This window comes from Gobio gobio (assembly GCF_949357685.1).
Source record: "Gobio gobio genome assembly, contig: scaffold_113, whole genome shotgun sequence".
Lineage (NCBI taxonomy): Eukaryota > Metazoa > Chordata > Actinopteri > Cypriniformes > Gobionidae > Gobio > Gobio gobio.
In genome coordinates this window covers 48,322-74,082 of record NW_027645672.1, presented here as the reverse complement: position 1 = coordinate 74,082, position 25,761 = coordinate 48,322, and the positions used below count along the sequence as shown (strand labels likewise).

The 25,761-nt window shown below is 43.0% G+C and overlaps 1 protein-coding gene across 1 annotated transcript in view; it reads left to right on the top strand.

Annotated features, from left to right (window-relative positions):
• Nucleotides 1–5,223: 5,223 nt before the first annotated feature.
• LOC307122426 (interferon-induced very large GTPase 1-like) overlaps nt 5,224–25,761 on the top strand; it is a gene marked incomplete at both ends in the record, with an annotated part of 33,166 nt that continues 12,628 nt past the window's right edge. Inside the window, 3 exons of the mRNA XM_079846412.1 lie at nt 5,224–5,479; nt 12,438–12,503; nt 18,284–18,633. Of these exons, the coding sequence (XP_079702538.1) occupies nt 5,224–5,479; nt 12,438–12,503; nt 18,284–18,633 (672 nt within the window). The remainder of the gene's footprint in view (nt 5,480–12,437; nt 12,504–18,283; nt 18,634–25,761) is intronic.

Below are 25,761 nucleotides of genomic sequence, written 5' to 3'. Positions count from 1 at the left end.
ATTCGAATTAATGACATTGGTAGAGAATTCCATGTTTTCATTGTCCTATATACTACTGTACGTTTGAGGAAATTAGTTTTTGCTTTAGGGAGTGAAAATCTGCCTTCTGTTGCCTGTCTAGTGGCATATATGTACGACTCTAAATTGCATTTCAATTGATTGTATCAATCCACTGGAATTTTAAACTTTAAAACCTTCCATGTTGCTAATAAGATTGCTTCAATCATCCGGTCTTCCATCCTTAACCAATTAAGATGAAGATGCATGCTATTAATATTTGTGCCATATGGGCATTGTAGGGCAAGTCGTGCCGCCTTGCTCTGTACTAGCTGGAGTTTGCTTAAATCTTTTTTGGTGGCATTAGCCCAAATTATGTTGCAATAGTCTAGCTGTGAAAAGAAAAGAGTACGTTTTACCATTTTCGTTATTTCCGATGTAAAATATTTCCTGCATCGCCTTAGTACAGCTAACACCATAACCATTTTCTTCACCGTGTTGTCAATGTGTTTTGACCAAGACTGTTTATTATCAAGGGTAATACCCAATAGCTTAGTTTCCTTCACTTGCTGAATAAGTGTTTTATTTATGTACAGTCTAAGCCCTGGTTCCGACCTTAAAGAATGATTTGAACCAAATACTATACTCTTTGTTTTAGATGTATTAAGTATCAGTTTGTTTTCTAAAATCCACTTTCCTATAGTATCAAACTCCTCTTTCAGGATGGCAGTCAATACAGCAGATGTTGGTGCAGATGCATATACTGTAATATCATCTGCATACATTGTTAATTTAGCGCTTTTTAAAACGAGTGGTAAATCATTAGTAAAAATGGAATACATGAGTGGTCCTAGACAGCTCCATTGAGGAACTCCACATTCCACTGCTATTCTCTCTGAATAGCTTCCATTTAAAAATACTCTTTGCGATATGTTTACTAAATAACTTTCTATCTAAGCAACTGCTGAAGGTCTGAATCCATAACACTCCATAATAAAACCTGCTCCACATAACATTTTATTATCCAAATCCCTATACCAGTCATCTGTCATTTGTACTAAAGCTGTGCCTGTAGAGTGTCCCTTTCTGTAAGCATGCTGAACATTTGTCATCAGATTATTGTCTGAAAAGTATCTGTATTTGATCAAATTCTGCCTTCTCTAGGATCTTGCCGAGCTTCATATTGATGTTTAAATATTATACCCTATGTTGTTGTTTTTTTGTTTGTTTTTTTAGAAAGTGAATTGCTTTCTTTAAACTGAATTTCATTTTGTATAAATTGTATCTTAATTTTAATCAATGTTTTTAATATATTTGATATAATATAACAGACTGGTATAGTAAATATATTAGTATATTTGATACCAATATAGCAGACAATAGCCTTAGCGCTGGCTCATGCATTTCACGTGTTTCTGACTGAAGCTCAAAATTATATTTGATATTTTTTTAGCTCTTCTTTTAAAAATATTTCTGATTGAAATCTTGTTTCTTTTTTGGCAGATAATTTAGCTTGCTTTAAGTAAAAACTTTAAGTAAAAAAACATTTTGATTTTTCCCCCAGAAAACTTTTTTTTTTTTTTTACTGTTACTGTACTTATCTAGTAAACCTAAAATCTAGTAGGCCTACCTAAAGCTCATTTATTATGCAGCTCATTAGTATGCAGGTCTTTGTTTCTTAGGAGTGATCACATTATTATTCATGGGTGTTCACGCCTACTCGCATAAGGTCTGAGTAAAGAAAAAGTGTTTTACAAAATGTAAATAATATATTGTTTTATGTGAATGAGTAGGCTCAATGATTCTCACATCATTTTGAATGCAAAAACACCCAATAATCAACATATCTATTATGTGTTTTGTTTATGCATAAACATTATTCTCTCAAAAATACAAGCATGTACATACATGTTGCTCACATATTATGGTAGCCCAGTTTGTGCTGAATACAGTGTAATTACACTTTTGCCATTGATATGTATATAAGCAACTGAAAAACACTTGTCAGAGCATGTCAAAACTTCTAAAGGGCCCCAAAACCGCTCAGACTCCTAGGGGTTAATAAGACATGGGCTCCCCTGAAAAAGTGATTTGTGAAATTTTGGGGGTCTCAAAAAATATTGACAATGTGCTATTTTTAAGGGCAGTTTCAGTTTTGTGTAATGTAATCATCGTGGATTATTATGTGTAAAATATATATATATTGCAAAGTAAGAACTAATAATACAACTAAGAAACAAATGTGTTCAAAGTTGCACAAGTCAGGATTAGTCTAAAAATGTGTGTTAAACTCACAGCACATGCAGTAATGAAGCGCAGCATTCTGAACAGGACCGCTCTGAGACGCCAGTCATGAGCTGCTCGTGTGAACATTGCGCTTTGCTTAATATTTATTTTAGTTTCAGATTGTTTCTTTTAAAAGTAGACATTTCAAGCTTTCTATACACATATTTCTCATGTCTGTGAGGCAAGTATGCTGTTGAGTTTCGGTTTATTTATGAGACATGTTCAAGAGCAATCATGAATGCTTCGGCGCCTTCATGTCACGATTATTGTCTGCTATAGCCTATTTGCTTCTTATTTATTAAATACAGGCAATTGGCTAATGAAACATAGATTAAAATGAAGATACAATTGATAAAAAAACTAAATTCCCTTTAAAGAAAGGCTTTCTACCAAACAAAACATAATATTGTGGCGAGATTGACGAGCGAGAGACATGGGAGGAGCGAGCGAGATCGGTGTGCGTGATTCAGAATGAACGTCACCTGTGAGGCACACCGGTCTCGAGTCCTCTCATAAGGGAGCACGGAGGCATTTAAGGACGAGCGACACGAGTGAAGGACGAGAGAGGACCAGGCCTGGATTTTAATTTGTATTTTGTTTTCGTTTTGTTATGTGTGTGCGTGTGTGCTTTTACTTTCATTTTGTGTTAATTTGCTTTATTAAAGTTGTTGAATGTCCGCCGGTTCCCGCCTCCTTCTTCCCACATGAACAAACTCCGTTACAAATATTAAACAAAATATAATAACCACCAAAATCATTTCTGACCCACGCTCATCTTTGCAATTTGCATAATCAGATGATATTTAAAAATAACATTATACAAACCCGATTCCCAAAAAGTTGGGACACTGTACAAATTGTCAAAAAAAGGAATGCAATAATTTACAAATCTCATAAACTTATATTTTATTCACAATAGAATGTAGATAACATATCAAATGTTGAAAGTGTGACATTTTGAAATGTCATGCCAAATATTGGCTCATTTTGAATTTCATGAGAGCTACACATTCCAAAAAAGTTAGCAACAGGACAGGTAGCAGTAAGAGGCTGGAAAAGTTAAATGTACATATAAGAAACAGCTGGAGGACCAATTTGCAACTTATTTGGTCAATTGGCAACATGATTAGGTATAAAACGAGCCTCTCAGAGTGGCAGTGAAGAAGGATCCGGGTACTGAAATGGCCAGCCTGCAGTCCAGATCTTTCACCCATAGAAAACATTTTGCGCATCATAAAGAGGAAAATACGACAAAGAAGACCCAAGACAGTTGAGCAACTAGAAGCCTGTATCAGACAAGAATGGGACAACATTCCTATTCCTAAACTTGAGCAACTTGTCTCCTCAGTTTCCAGACCGTTATAAAAGAAGAGAGGATGCTACACAGTGGTAAACATGGCCTTGTCCCAACTTTTTTGAGATATGTTGATGCCATGAAATTTATAGTCAACTTATTTTTTCCCTTAAAATTATACATTTTCTCAGTTTAAACATTTGATATGTCATCTATGTTGTATTCTGAATAAAATATTGAAATTTGAAACCACATCATTGCATTCTGTTTTTATTCACAATGTGTACATTGTCCCAACTTTTTTGGAATCAGGTTTGTAATATTTAAGCATAAATATTAAACAAAATACATTGTTTAATTTCTACAACAAGTATAGTAGGCTACAGTACAGATAATTGTCATGTCTGAGTGGGATTTGAGTGAACGTCATTTTACTGGTGAGTGGTTCATGAGTGGAGTGCTGGTATAGAGCGGATTATTGAGCTCAGCGCCACGCCGATCTTTTTTTGCGCCTGATCTAAGCTTTAATTGTGATTTAGAAAAAATGAAACAATAAATAAAAACAAGTGGGCTCCCCCAAAGGCCACGGTATAGTTCGAACACGGGTGTTACTCTTTTTTTTAACACTAACACTCTTGAGTTTGGGCTGGTATTTATCAAGCCTCTGAGAATTAGTCACAAGAACACTGCTAAGAAAATTATCGGCACAAAGCTGCGCTTAAAAGTTAGTTATTAAGCATCTCAATCGTAATTTAAAAATGTGAAGTGTAGGACTAAACCTTAAGTGCCACCATTAAATTAATGTTTATTGTATTTTTAAAATGTCATGTGTGTTACTATAAAGGTGTTTAGTGTTTGTGTGAATGACACTGTGCACCTTCTATATATTAGTGTTGTCCTTCTAAAAGCTGCTTGTGATGAGTTTTGATTCATCATGTGACTCTCATCACCGCTGTGTTTGGTGGTTGTCAGTATCAAAGGTACATAAAAGATATTAGTATTTCAATAGGTTGGTAATTTAATAATATTTTGGTTAATTAAATATGTAAATTTAACTTAAATCTGTAAAATCTAAAATGTTGCTACCATATTTTTTACAGTACATTTCTGGCAACCACAGCTAAATATTTTTTACAGTGTGTAACTCTCAAAAGATGCATTTTAATTCCCATTTCAATTCCTCTTTAAAAGTCAGAGTAATGAATAACAAAAGGAGATTAGTTTGAGTTCAACAAATTAAAATAAAGGAAGAAAGAATTTCGAAAAGATACTTAAATACAGTAACAACATATGTTTGTACTTTGCTACTTACTACTAAGAGATACACACATGAAAACGGCATGTTTTTGCTTCCACTCAAGAAGGGGCATTTAATACTATATGAGCGGTATTTTGAGCTATATGAGCGGTATTTTGAGCTGAATCTTCACATACACATTCTAACACCTGAGTTTTTTATTCTTGTAAAAAGTAGCATTATAGGACTTCTTTAACAGATGAGTTTGACTCAGAAAGTCCTGATCCGATCACAGTTTCATTTTATAATCCAAATAACATTTGAGTGCTTGAGTCCACATGTTAAGAGAGAAACTAAGTCAGGTCTTTTTCTTTTTGTCCTGCAGCTGTGAATCGATCGGTGAAGGACGATGGGGTCTGTTAAAGAGCTGCTTCTAAACACACTACAGGATCTGGGAACAGACGAGCTAAAGAAGTTTAAATGGTTCTTGATAAATACTAAAGGAATACAAAACTCTGAAATGGAAAATGCAGATAGGTTTAAAACAGTGGATAAGATGGTGGACCATTTTGGACTAGAAGAAGCAATGAATACCATGGTGGAGCTCCTGAAGAAGATAGATAATAAAAATTTGGCTATGCAGCTGGAGGAAAAACACAAGCAAGGTAACAGGTTAAAGTTAAAATGAAATTTCTTTTTAAATATATTTGAAATATGAAAAGGTAACACTTTATAATATTGTTCAGTTGTAAGTCACTTCTATGTTATTAGTTAATGATGAACTAATCATTTACAAAACATGACTATACATTAGTCATGATTAATAAGTGATATGCTAACAATTTATAAATGTTTTGTTAATTTATACTTAAAGTAATTTATGAATTATTAGTGAATAATTTACAAAATATTACTGTAACTTATTAATAAGTGGTATGCTAACAAAATACAAATGTGCTGTAAGTTGTCTTTAAAAGAAATTGTAAATCAAACAGATCAATCGTAAATGGTTGAGGAGTTATTAGTTGATACACTATTTATCACTCATAAATCATTGAAGTATTTATGTGTAGCGAATTAGCTCTGAGGGGACATATGAATAATTATTCATAACTCATTATGATTATTCATTGATTAATTATGAATATTTGAATCAGTTAACTAGATTAACTTGATGTAGCTACATTAACATTACAATCGTTCAATCAGTTCGTCCTATGGACGTTCAGTATCAATTATTAATTAATTCTTAGGAAAGGATATTTTTCAGGGTCACAGAAAAATAATAATTTCTTTAAATTTACCTAAGCGCTTAGAGCACATAGCAAGATCGATCATTTAAGGGACAATATGTTTGCAGGCAGGGAGGCAGGACCAAACATATATTGTGCACAAACTTAAAACTTAGAACAAGATTAAAACTGACAGAAGACATACATACACAAAAGATATACAGGACAAGAGGCAAGGTTAAAGTGGATGGAGGAAAAAGGGACAGAACAGATGGATGAAGCTATGCAGAGAGTCTAAACCTTATGAAGAACCCGATTTCTGTTTCGTACTTTACTTGCATTTAGCCTGAGCTGTAGAAGACCGTCCGAGGTGAAATCGCAGGAGAAAGCCTTGATGGTTCCGTCCGAGGGTTTTGCAGTTGCTATCCATTCCTTCCGTGATGAGCAAAGGAACAATGGTGAACTTGCATGGTTGCTTTGATTCCATTGAGATTGAGAAAGTTGCACAAGCTGTATGTTTGGCATTTGGTTTCCTGTCCCACACACACACACACACACAAGGCTGTGTGTGGAGGCCTTATCTGGTCGTTAGGCCAGCTGGCTGAGATGAGGTGTTGTTTCAGCCAGGAAGTAGTAAAGAGAGAGTGGGAGGGGTCTGCCCCTTTCTTTTGAGCTCTTGGGAGAAGTCCCGCCTTGAAGGTCAGTGAGCCAATCGTATTCAGGCTCTTGGAGGGAAAATTTTATGATCCTTTGTCTCAAGCAAATCCTTTGCCAATTGGTTGCTGCTGAAGGACCTGTTAAAGGTTCTTGTAATACCAATATGTTGCACAGGTATCGACATCCTATACACAATCATTCAGATCTTGAGATTACAACTTCGTAGACACCAAACATGCCATACCGATGATTTTTGTTAACCAAAGTATGCAATTCTGAAACATAAATCCAACAGAGATTGAATTAACACAGACCAAACCCTATAAAAACAAATCAGGAGATGGATATATGTTTATATATTTCTCAAGTGGTTATATATATATAGGCTATATGAGTTTAAGATGGTGTATTTGTCCTTTTCAGAAAGAGTCTCAGCTCTCTCTGCAAATCCCTCTCGGTCGTAAACAGTGCCTTATCTGATGGTAGCTCTGGGACCTTTCTCTGTTGTGTTGGGGGAAGGTCCGCTACTAAGCACAAAGCACCTAAATATATCAGTTAAAAGCAACAGGCGATTATGTGTCTGATTTGCCTCAGTCGCTACATAATTCCCCCCTTTCGATAGTTGTTGCCACTCTTATGGACAACAGCGAGCGATGTTGAAGGTGCAGAAAGATCAGACACACCCCAGCAGTGTTGGGCTCTTGTTGTTTGCGTCCCCTGGAGTGATGGTCGTTCCATGGCAGAGAAGGCAGACAGTAGCCAAGTTCAGGTCTCTGATGATGAAGTCCGTTTGTGTGGCGCAGGTGTCTGCTTGTGGTTTCAGGAAGTGGATAGGGGTCTGTGTGGCCTGAAGAGGGTTTTAGACTGACCTAGTGCTGGTGGCAGGAGGGTAGCAGGTGGTTGTTAGCCTCTCAGTCACGAGAAGTCTGAAGGATTGAAGTTCTGCTCTGCTCTTGTGGCAGTACTGACGTGAGCTCGCCCTGAGCTGTGTGGGGCAAGTAGTTGGAAGCTTGTCCTTTGCAGTACTCCTCTTGTGAGTCCTGTTCAGGAAGCTATTTTGCTGGTTTCAGCAGCTCCAGTAACTCTGAGATAGTCGTGTCCAGCTGTCCTTGTGCAGCCTCCGCTTGACACCTGTTTGAAGGGTTTGGTGGAGGATGTTGTCGTCGACGGCTGTGGGATGTCCTGTGCTTGCTCTGTCCAGCTGCTCTCATGGTTCAGCAGCTGCCGGAGCTTTTTCAAGCCTTTTGATTCTGGTTTGAGCCTCAGTTTCTAGCTGGTTGGTGAGGCTTTGAGCATGTGTCTGCTCCTTGCTGGTCTCTGTGATCTGCTGTGTGAGGTTGTTTTTACCTTCTGTTTCAGATCCATGAGGTGGAAGCTAAGGAGGTGATACCCTTGATCACATGTCTCGCTGCAACTCTAACTCGGGTCATGTATTGTTAGTCCTCTTCTCTCATTGTCCAGTTGCATTGGCTCTGGTGCTGTAGGCTTTCCGCAGCCCTGGGTGGAACCATGTTCCTCGCAGTTGCCCGTCAGTCCTTTAGGTCTCCCGTCTGGGAAGATGGGCTTAGCATCTGCAACATTTTGACACACTAACTGTTGAGAGTAGGGTTGAGGGACATATGCATAACCCTAAAGAGTTAAAAGCTAAAGGTTCAATGGGTCAACTAGTGATATAGCATACAGCTTGATGTTTCTGGCATAGCTTGCTATGGAAATGTGTCTGCTATGATTACTATCTTAGCTGTGGGTGTTAGGCTGCTAAGATTTGAGTGGTTCTGAGGGTGTTTCTGAAAGGTGTAAGCTGAGATTTAATAAATGACTTAAGATGGTTCTTATGGTCAAATTATTTCTCAGAATCTCCTAACGGCTGTTGTGGAATATTTTAAGTTCTCTTTGAAGAAATTTGGAAGAAGTCGAAGTTCCAGATATTTAATTTTATTGCATGAACAACAAAGTGAGATGCCAGCTGAACATCTAATCTTTCCATAGTAAAACTCCATGATTTATCCTGTTTTCTTATCTCCCCTCATCCAATGGGCACCCTTCCAGCCCTCCTTTCTCCTCTAACTCCACCTTGCGATTACACAATTTGATTTACCACCTTATGATTTTGCAACACTTAAATGCAAAGCTCTGCATCTTTCAAGATTTATTGTGGAAAAAACCCAGAGCTCCTCTTTACATGTGAGGTACCATTCTCTTAACGCTCCACCGGTCACCTAGGCCTCACTTCCGTGCCCATACACCAAATAATGCAATCTCCCACTAGTTTTCCATGTTCTTTCAGGACCCTCTCATTACAGAAGGCAGAAGGCCTAGTTATAATCTTATTGATACATAATCTTGTGTATATCATATAATCAGTTTAATCTTATAATCAATGTAATTCTCCAACACATCCCCTCTTTGGGACTTTATTATAGTCCCACACCTATGCCCTCTCACCAAAGTATGTCCTCACAACAAGTCCAGCCTTCTGTTCCTTATCCTACCTATGGCCAATTTAATTCAATGGTTTAATTCACAGGACCGGACACCAGTAATCCTGCCAAGAGATTTCTTTTTATTGTTGTAAGTCAGACATAGGAGAAAGAGACAATTTTCTGAGGGATGGTCTTCATTCCAGCTTTCTCTCTCTGTCTTCCTGGACACCCAGTTGGATTTTATAGGTTGCTTAAACAGTGAATTAATTGTTTACCAGAAAAAGAGGTTGTTTACGCTATACCTCGTGCTTTCACGTGGCACAATATACCCTTGAACATATGCATAGAGAAACTTGTTGTTCATTGTTCAAAATATGTCTTAAAGAGAACTTGTGACATGTCAAATGCATTGGTAGGAAAACAACAACAATACTTCCTTACAGAAAACTTCAGTCACATGTGCATAATTGGAAAACTTATGCTACATATTCCTGTCTCTCCATGTCTCTCACACTTCATGTGCTCAGACTTACTCTGACTAAATAATAATGCAATAAATAATAATAATAATTATGAATGATACAACACAAATGATAATGAATATTAGTAAATAATATTAATACAAATGCACACTAAATAATAATGATTAAAACAAATGATAGTGAGTATTAACAAAGAATAATAATACAAATGCATAATATAAACTGATTATGAATACTAATAAAGAAAAAATGTAATAGTAAAAATTGTATCTACAATCTCCCTCCTTCTGGAACTACGGCCGTCTGTTCCACACCATCACCTGCAGGTGGCCAACCTATTGAAGTGATAGTGAGAAAGAAGAATAGCAATCTGGCACATTTACATGATGGACTTGTATACTCATGTTAATTAATGTGCACTGTCCCTCTTTTAAAAATAGAAATACATATCGCAATTTGAAATTTCTCAAATCTAATTTGCCATTCATCTGTTCATTTAATTAATTAATTAATTAATAATGTTTTTACTTATGAGATTTTCAAATGACTGTAGATCTCAGCATTATCTCGAATTCATGACCAACAATATTAACTTCACGTAATCCCTGGTAATGACAGCATTTGTGACATCATGAGTTTTGTAATTTTTTGATTACTATTTTAGATCTAGCCCTAAAAAGTTTACTATTGTCCAAGGTGGAGTGACCAGCACCATAGCTTAATAATCCACATTTTGTCCTTGAACACATTATGTCCCCATTTTTTTCTGATTGAGTGCTCAGTAAACGCAGATCCCAAAATCTCTTTGTATTGGACAGCATCAATGATCTAATCATGCGTTTACCCCTAATTGGTTAATGCAATAGTCCCTTACTGCATGTATTAAGTCCACTGCCAGCTTTAAGCAGATAGAGAGTGTTAGCTTAACAGAATACAGAGAACTGCTGTTGGACCAGTGAATAATCAAAATCCAATTAATATTACCAATCAATAAATCTGAAGCGGTCTCTGTAGTGATGATTGAAAAGGTATCACCAGTGCTCAGGATGAAGTCGTTCTGCTTGGATCAGCAATCAGCTAAAACAGCTATAGAGACTGTCTCTCTCTTGCAGACCGATTTGTAGATTGGCTAGTCTCATGTTTAGTAACAGCCAATTCTAACGATGGTCTTTTCTCAAGGGCAAATCTCATTTTTTACATTAACAACATCCACACTCGGCATTGCAGAAGTGTCACCTTCATGAAAGTGTCACGTTCATTCTTGGTGGGTAGTTCAAACATCTCATCTGCACTGCAAATTCTTATTTGGTCCACATGCCTTTTCACTTTGTATGAAAGAAGTCCTGTACAGCTTTCCACAACTGCTGGAATCAATTTCCACAGCTGTAGTTTCTCACGTAAACCGAATCTCCAACTTCGAAACTTCTGAGTTTGCAACTTTGATTTAACCCCAGAACTTTGGTCGTCACATCAGGAAAGCGTAAGTCAAATGTGGATCTCAACTTCCTTGACATTAACATGTGAGCAGGTGACAACCCAGTTGTTGCATGAGGAGTGATTCTATAGTTAAAAAAGAATCTTGCTACTCTTGTCTCCACTGTGTAACCTCATTCATTCCCTCCTCGAAAGTTTGAACAGCACGTTCAGCTAAACCATTGAAAAAAGAATGGTAATGAGCTGATGTTAAATGCTGAATGCCATTTCTCTTCATGAAAGTTTTGAGTTCTTCACTTGTAAATCATGTTATATTGTCTGGCTCCCCCGACTATGTTCATTTAGGTTAGATTTAGGTGTCTTTGTTTCTTCAGTAGAACACAAATGAAAATGTTTAACTCCAACCGTTGCTGTGTGCCAGTCATATAATGCATGTCAATGGGAACATTTTAGAGTATGAGAGCTATGGGAGTAAAAAAAACATAGACATACGAATCCATATTAAACCCTTCGGCTCGTGACGATACATTGATGTCGTAAGACATGAAACGATCGGTTTGTGTGAGAAACCGAACAGTATTTATATATTTGTTTTACCTCAAATACAACACTATGTACAATATGAACATTCATTTTCACATTCATAGTTATTTGGTATCAAAGGAAGATAAGTAATAAATAGGTTGCTTTTAAAAGTTGACCAAGCTTCAACCTCAAATACAACACTATGTACAATATGAACATTCATTTTCACATTCATAGTTATTTGGTATCAAAGGAAGATAAGTAATAAATAGGTTGCTTTTAAAAGTTGACCAAGCTTCAATAAATGATTAAGTCCAAAGTAGGTCACCTTTTAAAAACAACCTATGTAACACTTCCCTTCATGTTGTATAGTGATCATTTACATATTTATTGCTAACACTTATGCCATGAACACCTTGTAAAACTTTGAATTGTGTTTATATAATCCCTCCATATTTGTAACACAGACTTCAGCATTCAGCATCAAAACACAACAATGGTAGCTGTACTAAGTCAAGAGTAAATCTGAAGTAAAAGATTAAGTACTCTCTACAGTTATTTTTAGTTACTAGAACTCTTGTGTATGTGAACTATGATAACTAAGCATTTGTTAGCACAACATACTATTCCTATTTAAATAATTTGATTTTATAGTGTAGTAACCTAGACCTTCCTCTTCCTCTTTCTATCCTTTAGATCCTTCTGTTTCCCCCAGTGAGAGTTATCAGCACATTGCTTCTTTTAATCTGCTTAATCTGTTGTCTCCCCGCAGTTTCTACTTCATCCTCATCGCCAAAATGTAGTATCTTCAAATAGATGACACTACTACAGCTATTGAGTTGAAGTTAACACTTTACTTTCTGTTTGCAGCAATCACACCAACAGATATAAACCCTCCCCCACCGCAAGGGACATCTTCTTCAACTAACTCTCCAGGTAAGAACACAGCACTTACAAAACAACACCTAGTGGTTATTACAGGATACTACAAGGTTGCAAATTATTAGTCTTTCAATGTGCCTATATTTATAGATTATTACATTACAGTGGTTCCTAAACTTTTTAGAAAGTCGTACCCACTGAGGCATTAAACATCCTTCTGTGAACTCCCTCTCTTTCAATTAGAACGCAGTCATGCCTTTTTGATTAAGGCACAATATTTGCCCCCTTAAATTCCATTACAGGTGAATTTTTACATTTATAAAGTCAACGTTTCAAGTCAATTATTCTTAATATTCCATTAATTTTATTATCAATGTAATACAAAAAGCAAGGAATGATGGTAAAAATGAAGTGATACTTTGAAATATTAAACTAAAACTGCCAGGTGGCGGCAAGTCTCTGCCTTAATGAATGAGTCATTGAATTATTCATTAGTTCAGTAATGTCACTTAATATTACCTTTTTATCTCTGTGCACAGTCTGTGTATATATTTGTTCTCATACCCTACTTTTACAAAGGTACACAGCAAAAACGTCTAAGGTTACATTTGTAACCTCTGTTCCCTGAGAACAGGGAACGAGCGCTGCGTCTAGCTGACGCTATGGGGAACGCCCTCGGCGTGACTGGTGTCTGAAGCTACTATCGAATCACGGCAAAGTCTTTGACCGACGTCAGCCCATGACGTCATCAACGTGCGACCCGGAAGTATAAAAGGGCGCCGTGCCAACACATACACATCTTCTCGTCTGAAGGGACTGTATGGCAGATAGGCCCTGAAGCATGGCAACGCGACGCAGCGCTCGTTCCCTGTTCTCAGGGAACAGAGGTTACATACGTAACCTTAGACGTTCCCTTTCGAAAGGGAACTCTCGCTGCGTCTAGCTGACGCTATGGGGAACGATATACCAACGCCGCCATGCTAAGGGGAGTGTCTGCCCATTGGCAGTGACAACTGTCAACTCAAGTAATTCATAGAAAAACCTGAGCGATTCCCCCTCAGGTCCTGGGCTGACAGTGACAGCACTCCCTACGGTCATAGCCCAAGCTATACAACTAAACGGAACCCTTAACGCACTGCGTGGAGTTCCATCTAGACAGCTCGAAGGCCCGGGACCACTACTTCCAAAGAAGGGGTCCCTTCAAGGGAATGTGGCTAGGGGACCCGAAGGAACCCCAGCCAGTCACTACTCGGGAAAAAGTTCTCCCGAGTGCCACCAGGGAAGCCTGACCTGGTGCCCTAAGTGTTATGGACACTTCGGTTTGGCCAACCCTGTCTGTTCAAAAACAGAGCCTCTGGATGGTGCCCAAAGGGCGTCCAAGCTAAGGGACTGAAACACAGGCAGTCTTACTTAGCCCGGAACTCAGAGACGGGTTATCCAAGAGAGCAATACTCAGCGAAGTGCTTTTCAACCCTTGCTATCGAGGGGAGTCTGCCTGCTCAATCAAGGATCTACCAGGTGCTTGTGTTTCAAAGCAGTAGGGAGGCCGAAAGGGCCTTAATGACTGATCTAACAGGGAGGCCTCATGAGAGGCCTACGACCGTCTGACCAGGCTCAGGCGGCTGAGCACTCATAGACGACCCTCATTGAGGGGAGCAGCTGAGCCTGCCTGGCGAGTAACCTCCAGCTGTAGGCCCAACTACCACAAGTTCTCACAGAGACCTGGTAATCAAAGTGCCTAGCTCAGGAACTTCAACTTCAAGGAGGCCCTGTGGGCCTACTACTTGATAGCGGGTATTCCAGGGAGGCCTATAGAGGCCTACTACCTAACCGCAAGCCATGCTGGAAACCCAAGCATCCAGGCTCGGGACTCCGTCCTCAGGGAGGCCTTAGTGAGGCCTACTACCTGACAGCAATACCGCCTGCTGAGGTTACCCTTGTTTTCTCAAGGAGGCCTAATGGAGGCCTACTACTTGACAGTCAAGCTACACAGGCTAGTCGGGCATCCTGTTTAAGGAACCCGTCCTCAAGGGAGGCCTATTAAGGCCTACTACCTGATAACCAGCCTTTAGGGAGGCCTGGAGAGGCCTACTACCTGATTGCAATACGTGCTTAAATGACTGGGTCCCAGGAACATCTCAGGGAGGCCTGATGGGGCCTACTACCTCGTTCGAGTGACCACCATATGGGACTCGACAGTCAAGCTACGCAGGCTTTTTGAGCATCCTGATTAAGGAACTCGCCCTCAAGGGAGGCCTATTAAGGCCTACTACCTGATAAGCAGCCTTCAGGGAGGCCTGGAGAGGCCTGCTACCTGTTTGCAATGCGTGCTAACTGTTTCAGATGACTGGACCCCAGGAACACCTTAGGGAGGCCTGATGGGGCCTACTACCTTGTTCGAGTCAGGGAGGCCTATTAAGGCCTAGAATTAACAGCAGGCTTTCAGGGAGGCCTGATGAGGCCTACAACCTGCCTCTGAGAGTGACCACAATCTGGGAACTCACCCTCAGGAAAGCCTAGTAAGGTCTTAGAGTTAACAGCAGGCCTTTCAGGGAGGCCTGATGAGGCCTACAACCTGCTTCTGGTAGTGATCACAACCTGAGAGCTCACTCTCAAGGAGGCCTAGTAAGGCCTTACACCTACCAGCGGGCCTACGGGGAGGCCTGATGAGGCCTACAATTGACAGCCGACCTTCAGGAGAGCGTATTTACCCCTATTTAACCTGATAGCCAGCTAGGCTAGTAGTACCTTGATGCTTAAGCATTGTCACCTGCCTTACTAGAGGCCTGATAAGGCCTACCACTGTCACCGTTTACTCTTGAGAACGGTGCAATCCTTCCTGCTAACTGGGACAGCCATATTTGAAAAATGTGGGTTGTAGTAATATTAGACCCAACGGCTCGTTTTCATGGAGGCCTGCTGAGGCCTAACACATGATAGCTACCCATCACAATGGGGACCCGTTCCAGGGAGGCTTGTAGAAGCCTACAAGCTGTACGAGTTTCGCAAAAAACGAGAAATAACTGCCAGACAAACAAACTGACTGCTATTAAAACCAACGACTCTCACTGAGAGGAGGCCTCCGATCTAAGTACAACAAAAAAGGTGACGGTGCCTCAGCAACGCGCCTCCTTTACCCACATACCAACTGACGCCGTAGCGCTCAGTCGTAACAGAGACAAACTAACCTGCAGTGGCTTAGGGGACCGAAGACACATAATAACCCTAGGCGGTAGACAAACACTACATTCTAACAGAAAAGTGTGCTACCGCCTAGTAATCCGCAAACATTTCAAAGAAAAGAGCGGCGGCCTAAACACTACTCTCAAAATGAGAGGAGGCCCATCTTCTGATAACCATAAGCGGTGGCCTATCTGGCGCCATCTTGACCAACCAGGGAAAACCAACACACGCTCACAAACATAGCCCAGATAATGGTGCTGTGTTGAAGCCTAACTAAGCAGGGGAAAGACAGTTCTCTCTGATGAATACCCAACTCTATACAGGAACCTGGGGTCTGTAAGAAATACATATTTTTAGTATAACATACAAAAAAGACCACTCTCACCTGCGGCATGCTGAGCGAAGACTCATTGTGCAGTTCTCACCACCATGTTCTACCGCCCATGAACGCCTGAAAGGGGCGTTCTCACTTTCCGGGCGGGCCATCAGAACATAGTACTACTCATCATAGGCCCGCCACAGGCCTGATGTAAGAAGCGCCTGGGTAAAAAGTCATAAAAAGACATTAGAAAGGAAAAAGGATAGGGCTATGATGTAACCGCCCTCAAGGGAAGTGACCCATTACCAACGCCTTCGTTGGGAACGTTTGTCCTGGATCACCTCCCTTAAATCCTTTTTCCCCCCGCGGGAATCCCGTCTCCTCTGTGCCCTGCTCCTCCAAGGAGGGGGGGCACGAGAGGAGACGCTAGCCCTCTGGTCCTGCCTACGGTCCTCAGACCTTGAAGGACCAGGTCCCGCCTGCCTGGGTGGGGGCGCGGATCTCAGCGGTATGCATGTTTTAAATGCCGCTGAGCGCGCCTTCGCCTCCCTGAACTTTCCAACCACCGCCTCCACGGAGGTGCCGAAAAGCTCAGTAGGCGAAACCGGTGAATCGAGGAGAAAACCCTTTTCTTTCTCCCCGATATCAGCCAGGCCCAACCACAGATGCCTCTCCGTAACCACCATAGCCACCATAGAGCGGCCGATAGCAGCAGCAGTCTGCTTGGTGGCCCGGAGAGACAGATCTGTGGTGCGGCGCAGCTCAGCAACCGCCTCAGGGGACAGCCCGGCCCCCTGGTCGAGATCCTCCAGCAGGTCCGCCTGGTTCGCCTGCAACACCGCCATCGTGTGCAGGGTCGCACCAGCCTGACCTGCTGCCGCGTATGCCCTGCCATTCAACCGCGAGGTCGTTTTCAGCGGTTTGGATGGCAGAGATGGAGCTCTCAGTGTCGACACCTGCCCAGAGACGAGATAGTTCGCAAACGTCTCGTCTATGGGAGGCATCGACACATACCCGTGCTTACCCACTCCCTCGACATCAGCGAAGCTTGCCCGCTGATGTCGGTGAATGCGGGCAGAGAACGGGTTCTTCCATGCCGCCTGGACCTCAGTAAGGAGGTCCGGTAGGAATGGAAGGCTCATCTGAGGTGCTGGTGTATGACCGGGGAGAAATCGATCGTCGAGCCGTCCACGAGCGACCTCTCCCCCAGCGCGCCGCCAGGGCAGCCTCAGCCTGTCCGTGGCGCGCTCCATAGCATCCAGCAACTCGGCATACGCGGGACAGGGTGGCTGAGAGGGTCCAGGCAGGTCCTGGTCGCTCTCATCATCCTCCTCAGCCATCTCCTGCCCGTCCCGAAGAGCACCCGCTGCAGGTCTCGGCGGGGAACCATCGTTCTCCACATCGACCTGCAGGTCGCTCTCGTCAGCCGTTTGATCGTCCGAGAGTACCACACCTCTCTCCAGACGATCAGCGAGCTCCATCTGGGAACCCCATGAAGTGCGCCGCCGCTCCGCCTCAGCGCGAGCGGAACTCACATCAGCAGCCCCAGATGTTGCGCCCTCTTCCCTCGAGAAGAGGGCCAGACGAGAACGGAGCGTTCTAACAGGGAATTGCTCACAGTTTGCACAGGCAGCTCCCTCGAGAACTGCCTGTGCATGCTCTTCGCCCAGGCAATAAACGCACAGAGAATGTGTGTCTCCCGGTGTCAGAAACCTCTGACACGGGTCGACACACTTCCTAAAGCTCTGCCTCTTCTCTGTGCGTTTCATCCTTTTCCTTAGTTAGTAATACTTTACCAGATCTGCAGATACCGCTTCAAACAAACAGTCCCTGAAGACGAAAAAGATGTGTATGTGTTGGCACGGCGCCCTTTTATACTTCCGGGTCGCACGTTGATGACGTCATGGGCTGACGTCGGTCAAAGACTTTGCCGTGATTCGACAGTAGCTTCAGACACCAGTCACGCCGAGGGCGTTCCCCATAGCGTCAGCTAGACGCAGCGAGAGTTCCCTTTCGAAAGGGAACCCCAGTGTTAAATTAACACTCCTCAGTGTAAATATGTGTCCACACTACAGGGTGTTAAAAGTAACACTGAAGTAGTGTTAAAGTTAATGAGATAATTAAGAGATTAATTAAGTGATGAGTGACCATTAGTGGTGAAACCTGATGATAATGAGCAGAATCACTGAAGGAAAGAGAAACACAAGAACTACAACTGACTTCAGCCACAGCCTGCTGGGCACACACTGTGCAATTTCAACATTCAGTTAGAAGAAGGAACTCGACTGTCAAACTGCAGTGTGCATTATCTCTCTATCTGTGTGTTTAAAAGGAGAAATTGCAGAAAGTATTTCAGTGGATCAGGATCAGTTCTCCTGTCCAGTGTGTCTGGATCTTCTGAAGGTTCCAGTGACGATTCACTGTGGACACAGTTACTGTATGAGCTGCATCTCAAACTGCTGGGATCAGGAGGATCAGGAGGGAATCTACAGCTGCCCATTATGCAAACAGACCTTCACACCAAGACCAGCCTTGGGTAAGAATGTGATGATTGCTGAGATGGTGGAGAAACTGAAGAAGACGAGATGCCAATCTGCTCCTGCAGTTCCTCACCTGTGCTTTGTGGATGAACACAAAAGTAATGACACTGTATCAATTGGAGTGGCAAGAACAGAGAAACAGGTACTCCTTTATATTGGATCTCATAAGTAAAAATTGTTCATTTTTAATGTGATTTTTCTTGATTTATCATTTGGAGAAACTAGTGTAATTGATTATTTTAAGATGCTGTACTAAACACATTGATGATCAGAAATGTTTCTTGAGCAGCAAATCAACATATTACGATGATTTTGAAGGATTACAATGATTTTGAAGGATCAGACTTTTGAATGGTAGTGTTGATTTTTAGGGGCCAAGCACCGAAGGTGCGGAGTCACCTATTGAAATCGTTGAATTTCTTAGTAGGGGTTCAAGCACGAAGTGCTGAAACCCTATTGTATTTGTGCTGGTTATTATTAGGGGTTCAAGCCTGAAAGGCTGAAACCCTATTGTAATTGTTAATTTTTCCATGATGCGTCATTCTCCATCTAAAACTGATCAGGCAGACCAAACCGTAAGTCGTAGAGACATGAAACTGGTAGTACTCACAATGACTACCAGCGTCACCAAGGCACGCCCCGACCGGCCTGACGGGGGCGCTACAGCAAGCAAAAGTACAAAACGGCTCATAACTAATAAAGCGTTAGGCATTAGGCTCAAGTGTCTTATATCCTTGGAATCGTTGGCTCAAGGCGGACAAAATGCATGCCTCGGATTGGCTCGTCATTCTAGGAAAGATTTGGGGTATTTTGGCTTTTTCCAAAGACCGGAACCAAACCAGCGCAGCAGGATTCTCTGGAGTCTGAATGTCAAAAGTTATAAAAATAAAGTGCAAATATGGGTTCACGGTCCCTAAGGGCCGCCAAAACGTTCGAGGTGTGAGGAGCCACTTTTACTTCATTGGCCATAACTCGTCAACAGAACGAGATATTTTCACCAAACTCAGCACGCCTATGAAAGAGCTCATTCTGTGGCCGCATGAAAAAGTACGCAGCGACTGGCCACTTGGTGGCGCTATAAAGGTTAAAAAGGTGTCAAAATGATGTATTTCAATGGAAAATCCCATTATATGGCTGAAAGCAGCCCTCTTCCGGCCTGATTTGCATACAGCTTCACCAAATCGGGCATGCACATGCGTCACGTGATCCCAAAGAAGCTTGCAAACTTTTATGGCCATTTAATGGTGGTTTAACTAAAAAGGTGAAAAAATGGACTGTATTATCCTATGCAAAATGAGCATTAAATGACTGAAAAAAGGTCTGCTCTGCGCAAAACGTCACCAAATTAGCTGAGCACGTGCGCCATATTATTCTAAAGAAGCCTGCAAGCTTTTGTGGAGATCGGGCTACCAGTAGAGGTACTGCAGTTTAAAAGTTTTTTTTTTTTTTTTTTTAAACACAGCATTTCCATGATAAAAAAAGCTGAAAATGCGAAAAACGACCTTTGACCTCTCCGATGCTCATGTCAAAACGCTTGATAAAGTTTTTGTAACCAGCAGCTCAAAAATCAAGCTCTGAGCTTTTTAAGGCCCTTTTTATGCCCTCTGTTATTAGGGGTTCAAGCCTGAAAGGCTGAAACCCTATTGTAATTGTTAATTTTCCCATGATGCATCATTCTCCATCTAAAACTGATCAGGCAGACCAAACCGTAAGTCGTAGAGACATGAAACTTTCAGGGCTGGTAGTACTCACAACGGCTACCAGCATCACCGAGGCACGCCCCGACCGGCCTGACGGGGGCGCTACAGCGAGCAAAAGTACAAAATGGCTCATAACTCCTAAACCGTTAGATGTGGGCTCAAGTGTCGTATAACCTTGGAATCATTGGCTCAAGGCGGACAAAATGCATGCCTATCTCCCTTCATGCGACAATTTCGAGAAATTTTGTTTTTTTTGAAAAACCTACTTTTGCGAACTACTCCCACGTTTGTTCCCTGATTGGAACCAAACCACCGTAGAAATGTTCTTTGGAGAGAGACTATCAAAAACGACACCTCTAGAGACTACTAGAGACTTTCAGACAGGGGTGTTATGGCACCTTGGAGCTATACTCTGCAGGACAGTGCCCCTCCAGGACCAACTTTGGACACCCCTGGTCTATAACTTCAAAATTAAGTGAGATATTTATAACAAATTTGACACACAAATGTATGGACACTCTGAGGACATCTAAAAAAAAAAGTGGTAGAGATTGGGCAAGACGTGGTGCTATAACTCCCAAAAAACTTAAGAAATGTTATTAAAAAAAATATTCCTTAGAAAATTGACTGTAAATTATCTTTTTTCATCTATAAGCTAAGTTTATTTAATTATTTGGATCCCAATTAGCTGATACCTAATCAGTGGTTACTCATCCTGAGATCCCAACAAGTAAAAAAAATACAGTAATCCACAACAACAAAAAAGTCAAAGAAACATACAAACCCAAAATTCATTCCAAATATCAAAATCAACAATTTACTATATATTTTGCCATTAAATGTTCCTTTAAAGATTTTTATAAAGTTAAAAAATTTGTTTACTTAAAATATGTAATATCCAATAGTAAATTGTTCCATATTTCCATTCATCTATACGTTGCAGTCTGTTGTTTTACAGTAGTTTTCGAAACAGGAAGTAAGAAACATTCCTTTGATGCATGCCTGGTGTTGAAATGACAACTAGTACTACTATAAAAAAGTTGACATTACAGGACATTAGGAACTCTAGACAAAGAAATATTTCTTATAAAACAAAGCAGAGAGACAGTTTTTCACCAGTGGCCAACCTAAAGTTTTGTGCATTCTTATTATACTAGTCCTTCTATTTCTATTACAATTTGTGAGTCGTTTGGCTCTGTTTTGGACTGATTGTAATTTTTCCAAGTCTTTACTTGATGCACTCACACTCGTTTGCACAATTTAAGAAAGTGTTGTGGTAAAAAGTTTGCACATCTCTTAATAACTCCATAACTGTTTGTAACCCAGGTAACCCTGGCCACCAGTAAATGAGTTAAAACTTCAGAGTTCAGAACAAAAACAAAAAACAAAAAGTGTTCTAGAAGAGTAAGAGATTCAACCAATCAATGATTGTAGACTTGGACACACGGGGTTGAATGCTTCATTGTTCATAACTGGAATACATGAGACTGGTCTGTGTGAAAGTTTTGGGGAGAAGGAAACGGTGGAGCATGTGATATATGATTGTAAAAGGTATGAAGAAGAAAGAAAGGAATTACTGTTATATTTAAACAAAAAAGGAAAGGTAAATAAGGATTTGGAATATCTATTAGGATATGATTTTAATAGAGATAAAGTAGGATACAGGACATTAATAATATATTTATATAATACTGGGTTAAGTGAAAGGATTTAAAATTATAGAACAAAGATGGTCTAGTCTATTCTGGATCTTAGGAGACCACAAAATTAGACTGGAGGAGCTGAACACGCAGCGCCAGGTGGGTCCTGGGAAGAAGGAATGGGATAGAGCATTGATAATTTTTATAATGAGTATTTGTTTAGTTATGTAGGTATGTGGGGAAAATAGAAATGAGTAAAAACTAGAACAATTTGATAAATAAACTGTGACTGCATAACAGCAAAAGTATGTGGCGATATGCACATAGTATGCAATGCGCCAGGAAACAGAAGAAGAAGAATCAATGATACCCCTTTTCCACCAAGGCAGTGCTGGTGCTAGTTCGGAGCCAGAGCCTAGTTTCAAATCGGTTCTTTGTGTTTCCACACCCAAAGCCCCAGCTCCGAGCCAGGAAAAGTGGTTCTTAAGTAGCACCAAAACATTGCTGGGCTAGAAGTAAGAACCGATTACGTCAGGCACTGGCGAACAAGATGAACACAAACGTCTCGGTTACGTATGTAACCCTCATTCCCTGAGGAGGGAACGGAGACGTACGTTAGTGACTAACGAATGGGGGTTTCGCTGCGAAGCCAATTATCTTCGAGAATTCAACAGCGCCCAATGGCAGTGCCAATGCCATGGGCATGCGGAATTTGCATGCGTAACTCCGCCCCACCTCGTGGGTATATAAGGAAGTACGCTGGCAACATCGCATTATGTTACTGCTGCAGGAGCCAAGACTGAACTCTGCGTTCCAGGCAGCACAGCTGCCGTGGCAGAGGAAACGTACGTCTCCGTTCCCTCCTCAGGGAACGAGGGTTACATACGTAACCGAGACGTTCCCTTTCGTTCAGTCACTACGACGTACGTTAGTGACTAACGAATGGGGGTTCCAATACAATAACGCCACTCAGCTGTCATCCAGTGCCCTGCGTAAGTGTGAGTACCCTGTCGTAAGACTAGTACGGACGAAGGACTCCCACTTATCACAGGATTACCAAGGTACAATGGGAAGCATATCCCAGTGAGGGAATGCCAAGATGCCTACCCGTGGGGAGGACTTAGAGAATACACATATGACCTGCTGAGGGCTGCATATGGAAGATCTCTAGGGTACCAGCCGAAGGTGGATTTTTAACCCTAGGGGTGGCAGGGACTTGCCAAGGGAAAGACACCTGCTCACTGAGGAGGCTTACGGTGGGAATACTCGTGTGGGGGTCGCCGGAGGGGAACCATGCACACGGAGCACCTGGCCAGACATGAGGGTCTGGGCTCGAAAGGGCAGACTGAACTGATGTCGGCGTCAGCAGTGCTGGAGGAGCTCAGGGCTCTCGGGGAGCTCACCTGAGGAAAAATATTGCACGTATCCAGTCCTTGGAGTGGAATGGCGAGCAAGCGAAGACACCTGAGCCAGGCCCATTACCGGCCACCCGTAGGGGCGAGTACATAGTCGGACACTGGCTCTACTCGGAGATTGTAGAATCTGGCGAATATGTTAGGTGTTGCCCAGCCTGCAGCTCTGCAGATGTCTGTTAGCGAGGCGCCATGCGCTAAAGCCCAAGAGGAGGCCACACTCCGGGTGGAGTGTGCCCTGACCCCAAGGGGACATGGTCGACCTTGCTGCTGGTAAGCCAAAACAATGGTGTCCACTATCCAGTGAGACAACCTCTGCTTTGAGAGAGCTCTTCCCTTCCGCTCTCCACCATAACAGACAAAGAGCTGGTCTGAGGTCCTGAAACATCGCGTACTGTCTACATAAGCGCAGAGCACGCGTACTGGACAGAGCAATGCCAAGGCTGGGTCTGCCTCCTCCAAAGGCAGCGCTTGCAGGTTCACCACCTGGTCTCGGAACGGAGTGGTGGGAACCATGGGCACATATCCGGGCCGGGGTCTCAGGATCACGTGAGAGTTAGCCGGCCCGAACTCAAGGCACGCTTCGTCAACCGAAAATGCTTGCAGGTCCCCGACCCTCTTAAGAGAGGCCAATGCGGTCAGCAGAGCCGTCTTCATAGACAAGAACTTAATCTCAACCGACCGCAAAGGCTCAAAGGGAGGCCTCTGCAGAGCACTTAAGACTACTGAGAGGTCCCAAGAGGGAACGAGAGGAGAGCGAGGAGGATTCAGTCTCCCCTCAGGAACCTGATGATCAGGTCGTGCTGACTTACCTTTTTGTCTCCCAGGAGATTGTGGTAGGCAGATATTGCGGCCACATACACTTTAAAGGTGGAAGGAGACCACCTTCCACCCCCTCCTGGAGAAACGATAGCACGGACCCGATCGGGCATTTCCAGGGGTCTTCTTGGCGGGAAGAGCACCATGTGACGAAGAGGTTCCACTTCAACGCATAGAGGTGTCGTGTAGACTCTGCCCTAGCGGAAGTGATGGTAGCGACCACCGCAGGTGGAGGGCTACTCAAACCAGCCGGACCTCAGATGCTTCTGACTCCATAGAATGAGATGGCGGGCGAGTTGAGACATACAGCGGGAGCGTAGACCGCCCTGGTGGTTGATGTACGCTACTACGGCCGTGTTGTCTGTCCTGACTAGTACATGTTGACCCCTCAGCAACGCTCGGAAGCGGTGCAGGGCGAACCGTACTGCCAGTAATTCGAGGCAATTGACATGCAGAAGGCGCTGGGGTCCTGTCCAGGAGCCCGCGGCTGCTTGTCCATTGCACATGGCACCCCAACCCGTGGATGACGCATCTGTTGATACAACAGTATGCTGGGAAACTCGTTCTAAGGACACTCCGGTCCGTAGAAACTCGAGGTTCGACCACGGGGTGAGTGTCTGTAAGCAGGCCAGAGTCACTTGTACCCGGAGCGTGCCAGACCGCCATGCCCATCTCGGGACTCGATCGCGTAGCCAGTGCTGAAGCGGTCTCATATGAAGCAATCCGAGCGGCGTCACCGCGGCTGCAGATGCCATATGCCCCAGGAGCCTCTGAAATAGTTTCAGTGGAACCGCATTCTTGCCCTCGAGTTGACGAAGGGAAGTCAGCAGAGACTGCGCGCGCTCGCTCGAAAGCTGCGCGCACATGGCGACCGAGTCGATATCCATACCGAGAAAAGAGATCCTCTGCGCGAGGCAAAGTTTGCTCTTCTCCCAGTTGACCCGAAGGCCCAGACGGGCTAGGTGATGGAGCACCAAATCTCTGTGTCCGCAAACCTGCTCTCGAGAGTGGCCAGTATGAGCCAGTCGTCGAGGTAGTTCAGGATGCGAACCCCGTGCTGCCGAAGGGGCGCAAGGGCTGCCTCGGCAATCTTCGTAAAGACGCAAGGGGACAGAGATAGCCCGAATGGTAGAACCGCGTACTGATATGCCCGCCCCTCGAAAGCAAACCGTAAGAACGGTCTGTGTCGAGGCAAAATGGAGACATGGAAGTAGGCGTCCTTCAGGTCGATCGCTGCAAACCAAACGTCTGGACGAACGCATTCGAAAAGGCGTTTCGCTGTCAACATCTTGAACGGAAACCGGTGAAGGTAACGGTTCAAGATGCGGCCGTAACCCACCGTTCTTTTTGGGTACAATGAAGTACGGGCTGTAAAACCCGTAGTTCATCTCGGCTGGAGGGACAGGTTCGATCGCACCCTTCGCCAGTAGGGTGGCAATCTCCGCTCGCATGACGGGGGCATTGGCCCCGATCATAGTGGAACGGACTCCCCGGAAGCAGGGAGGAACCTGCGCAAACTGAATCGCGTAGCCGCACCTGACGGTCCTCGCGACCCAGCGGGACAGCCCTGGAAGCTGAAGCCAGACTTCCAGATACTGCACCAGCGGGGTCATTCGGACCACAGACGTACCCGGTGTGGGCCTGCAGCGATGCAGCGTCACCGGCCCGGACATGGGAGGCTGAGGGGCGTCCCAGTGTG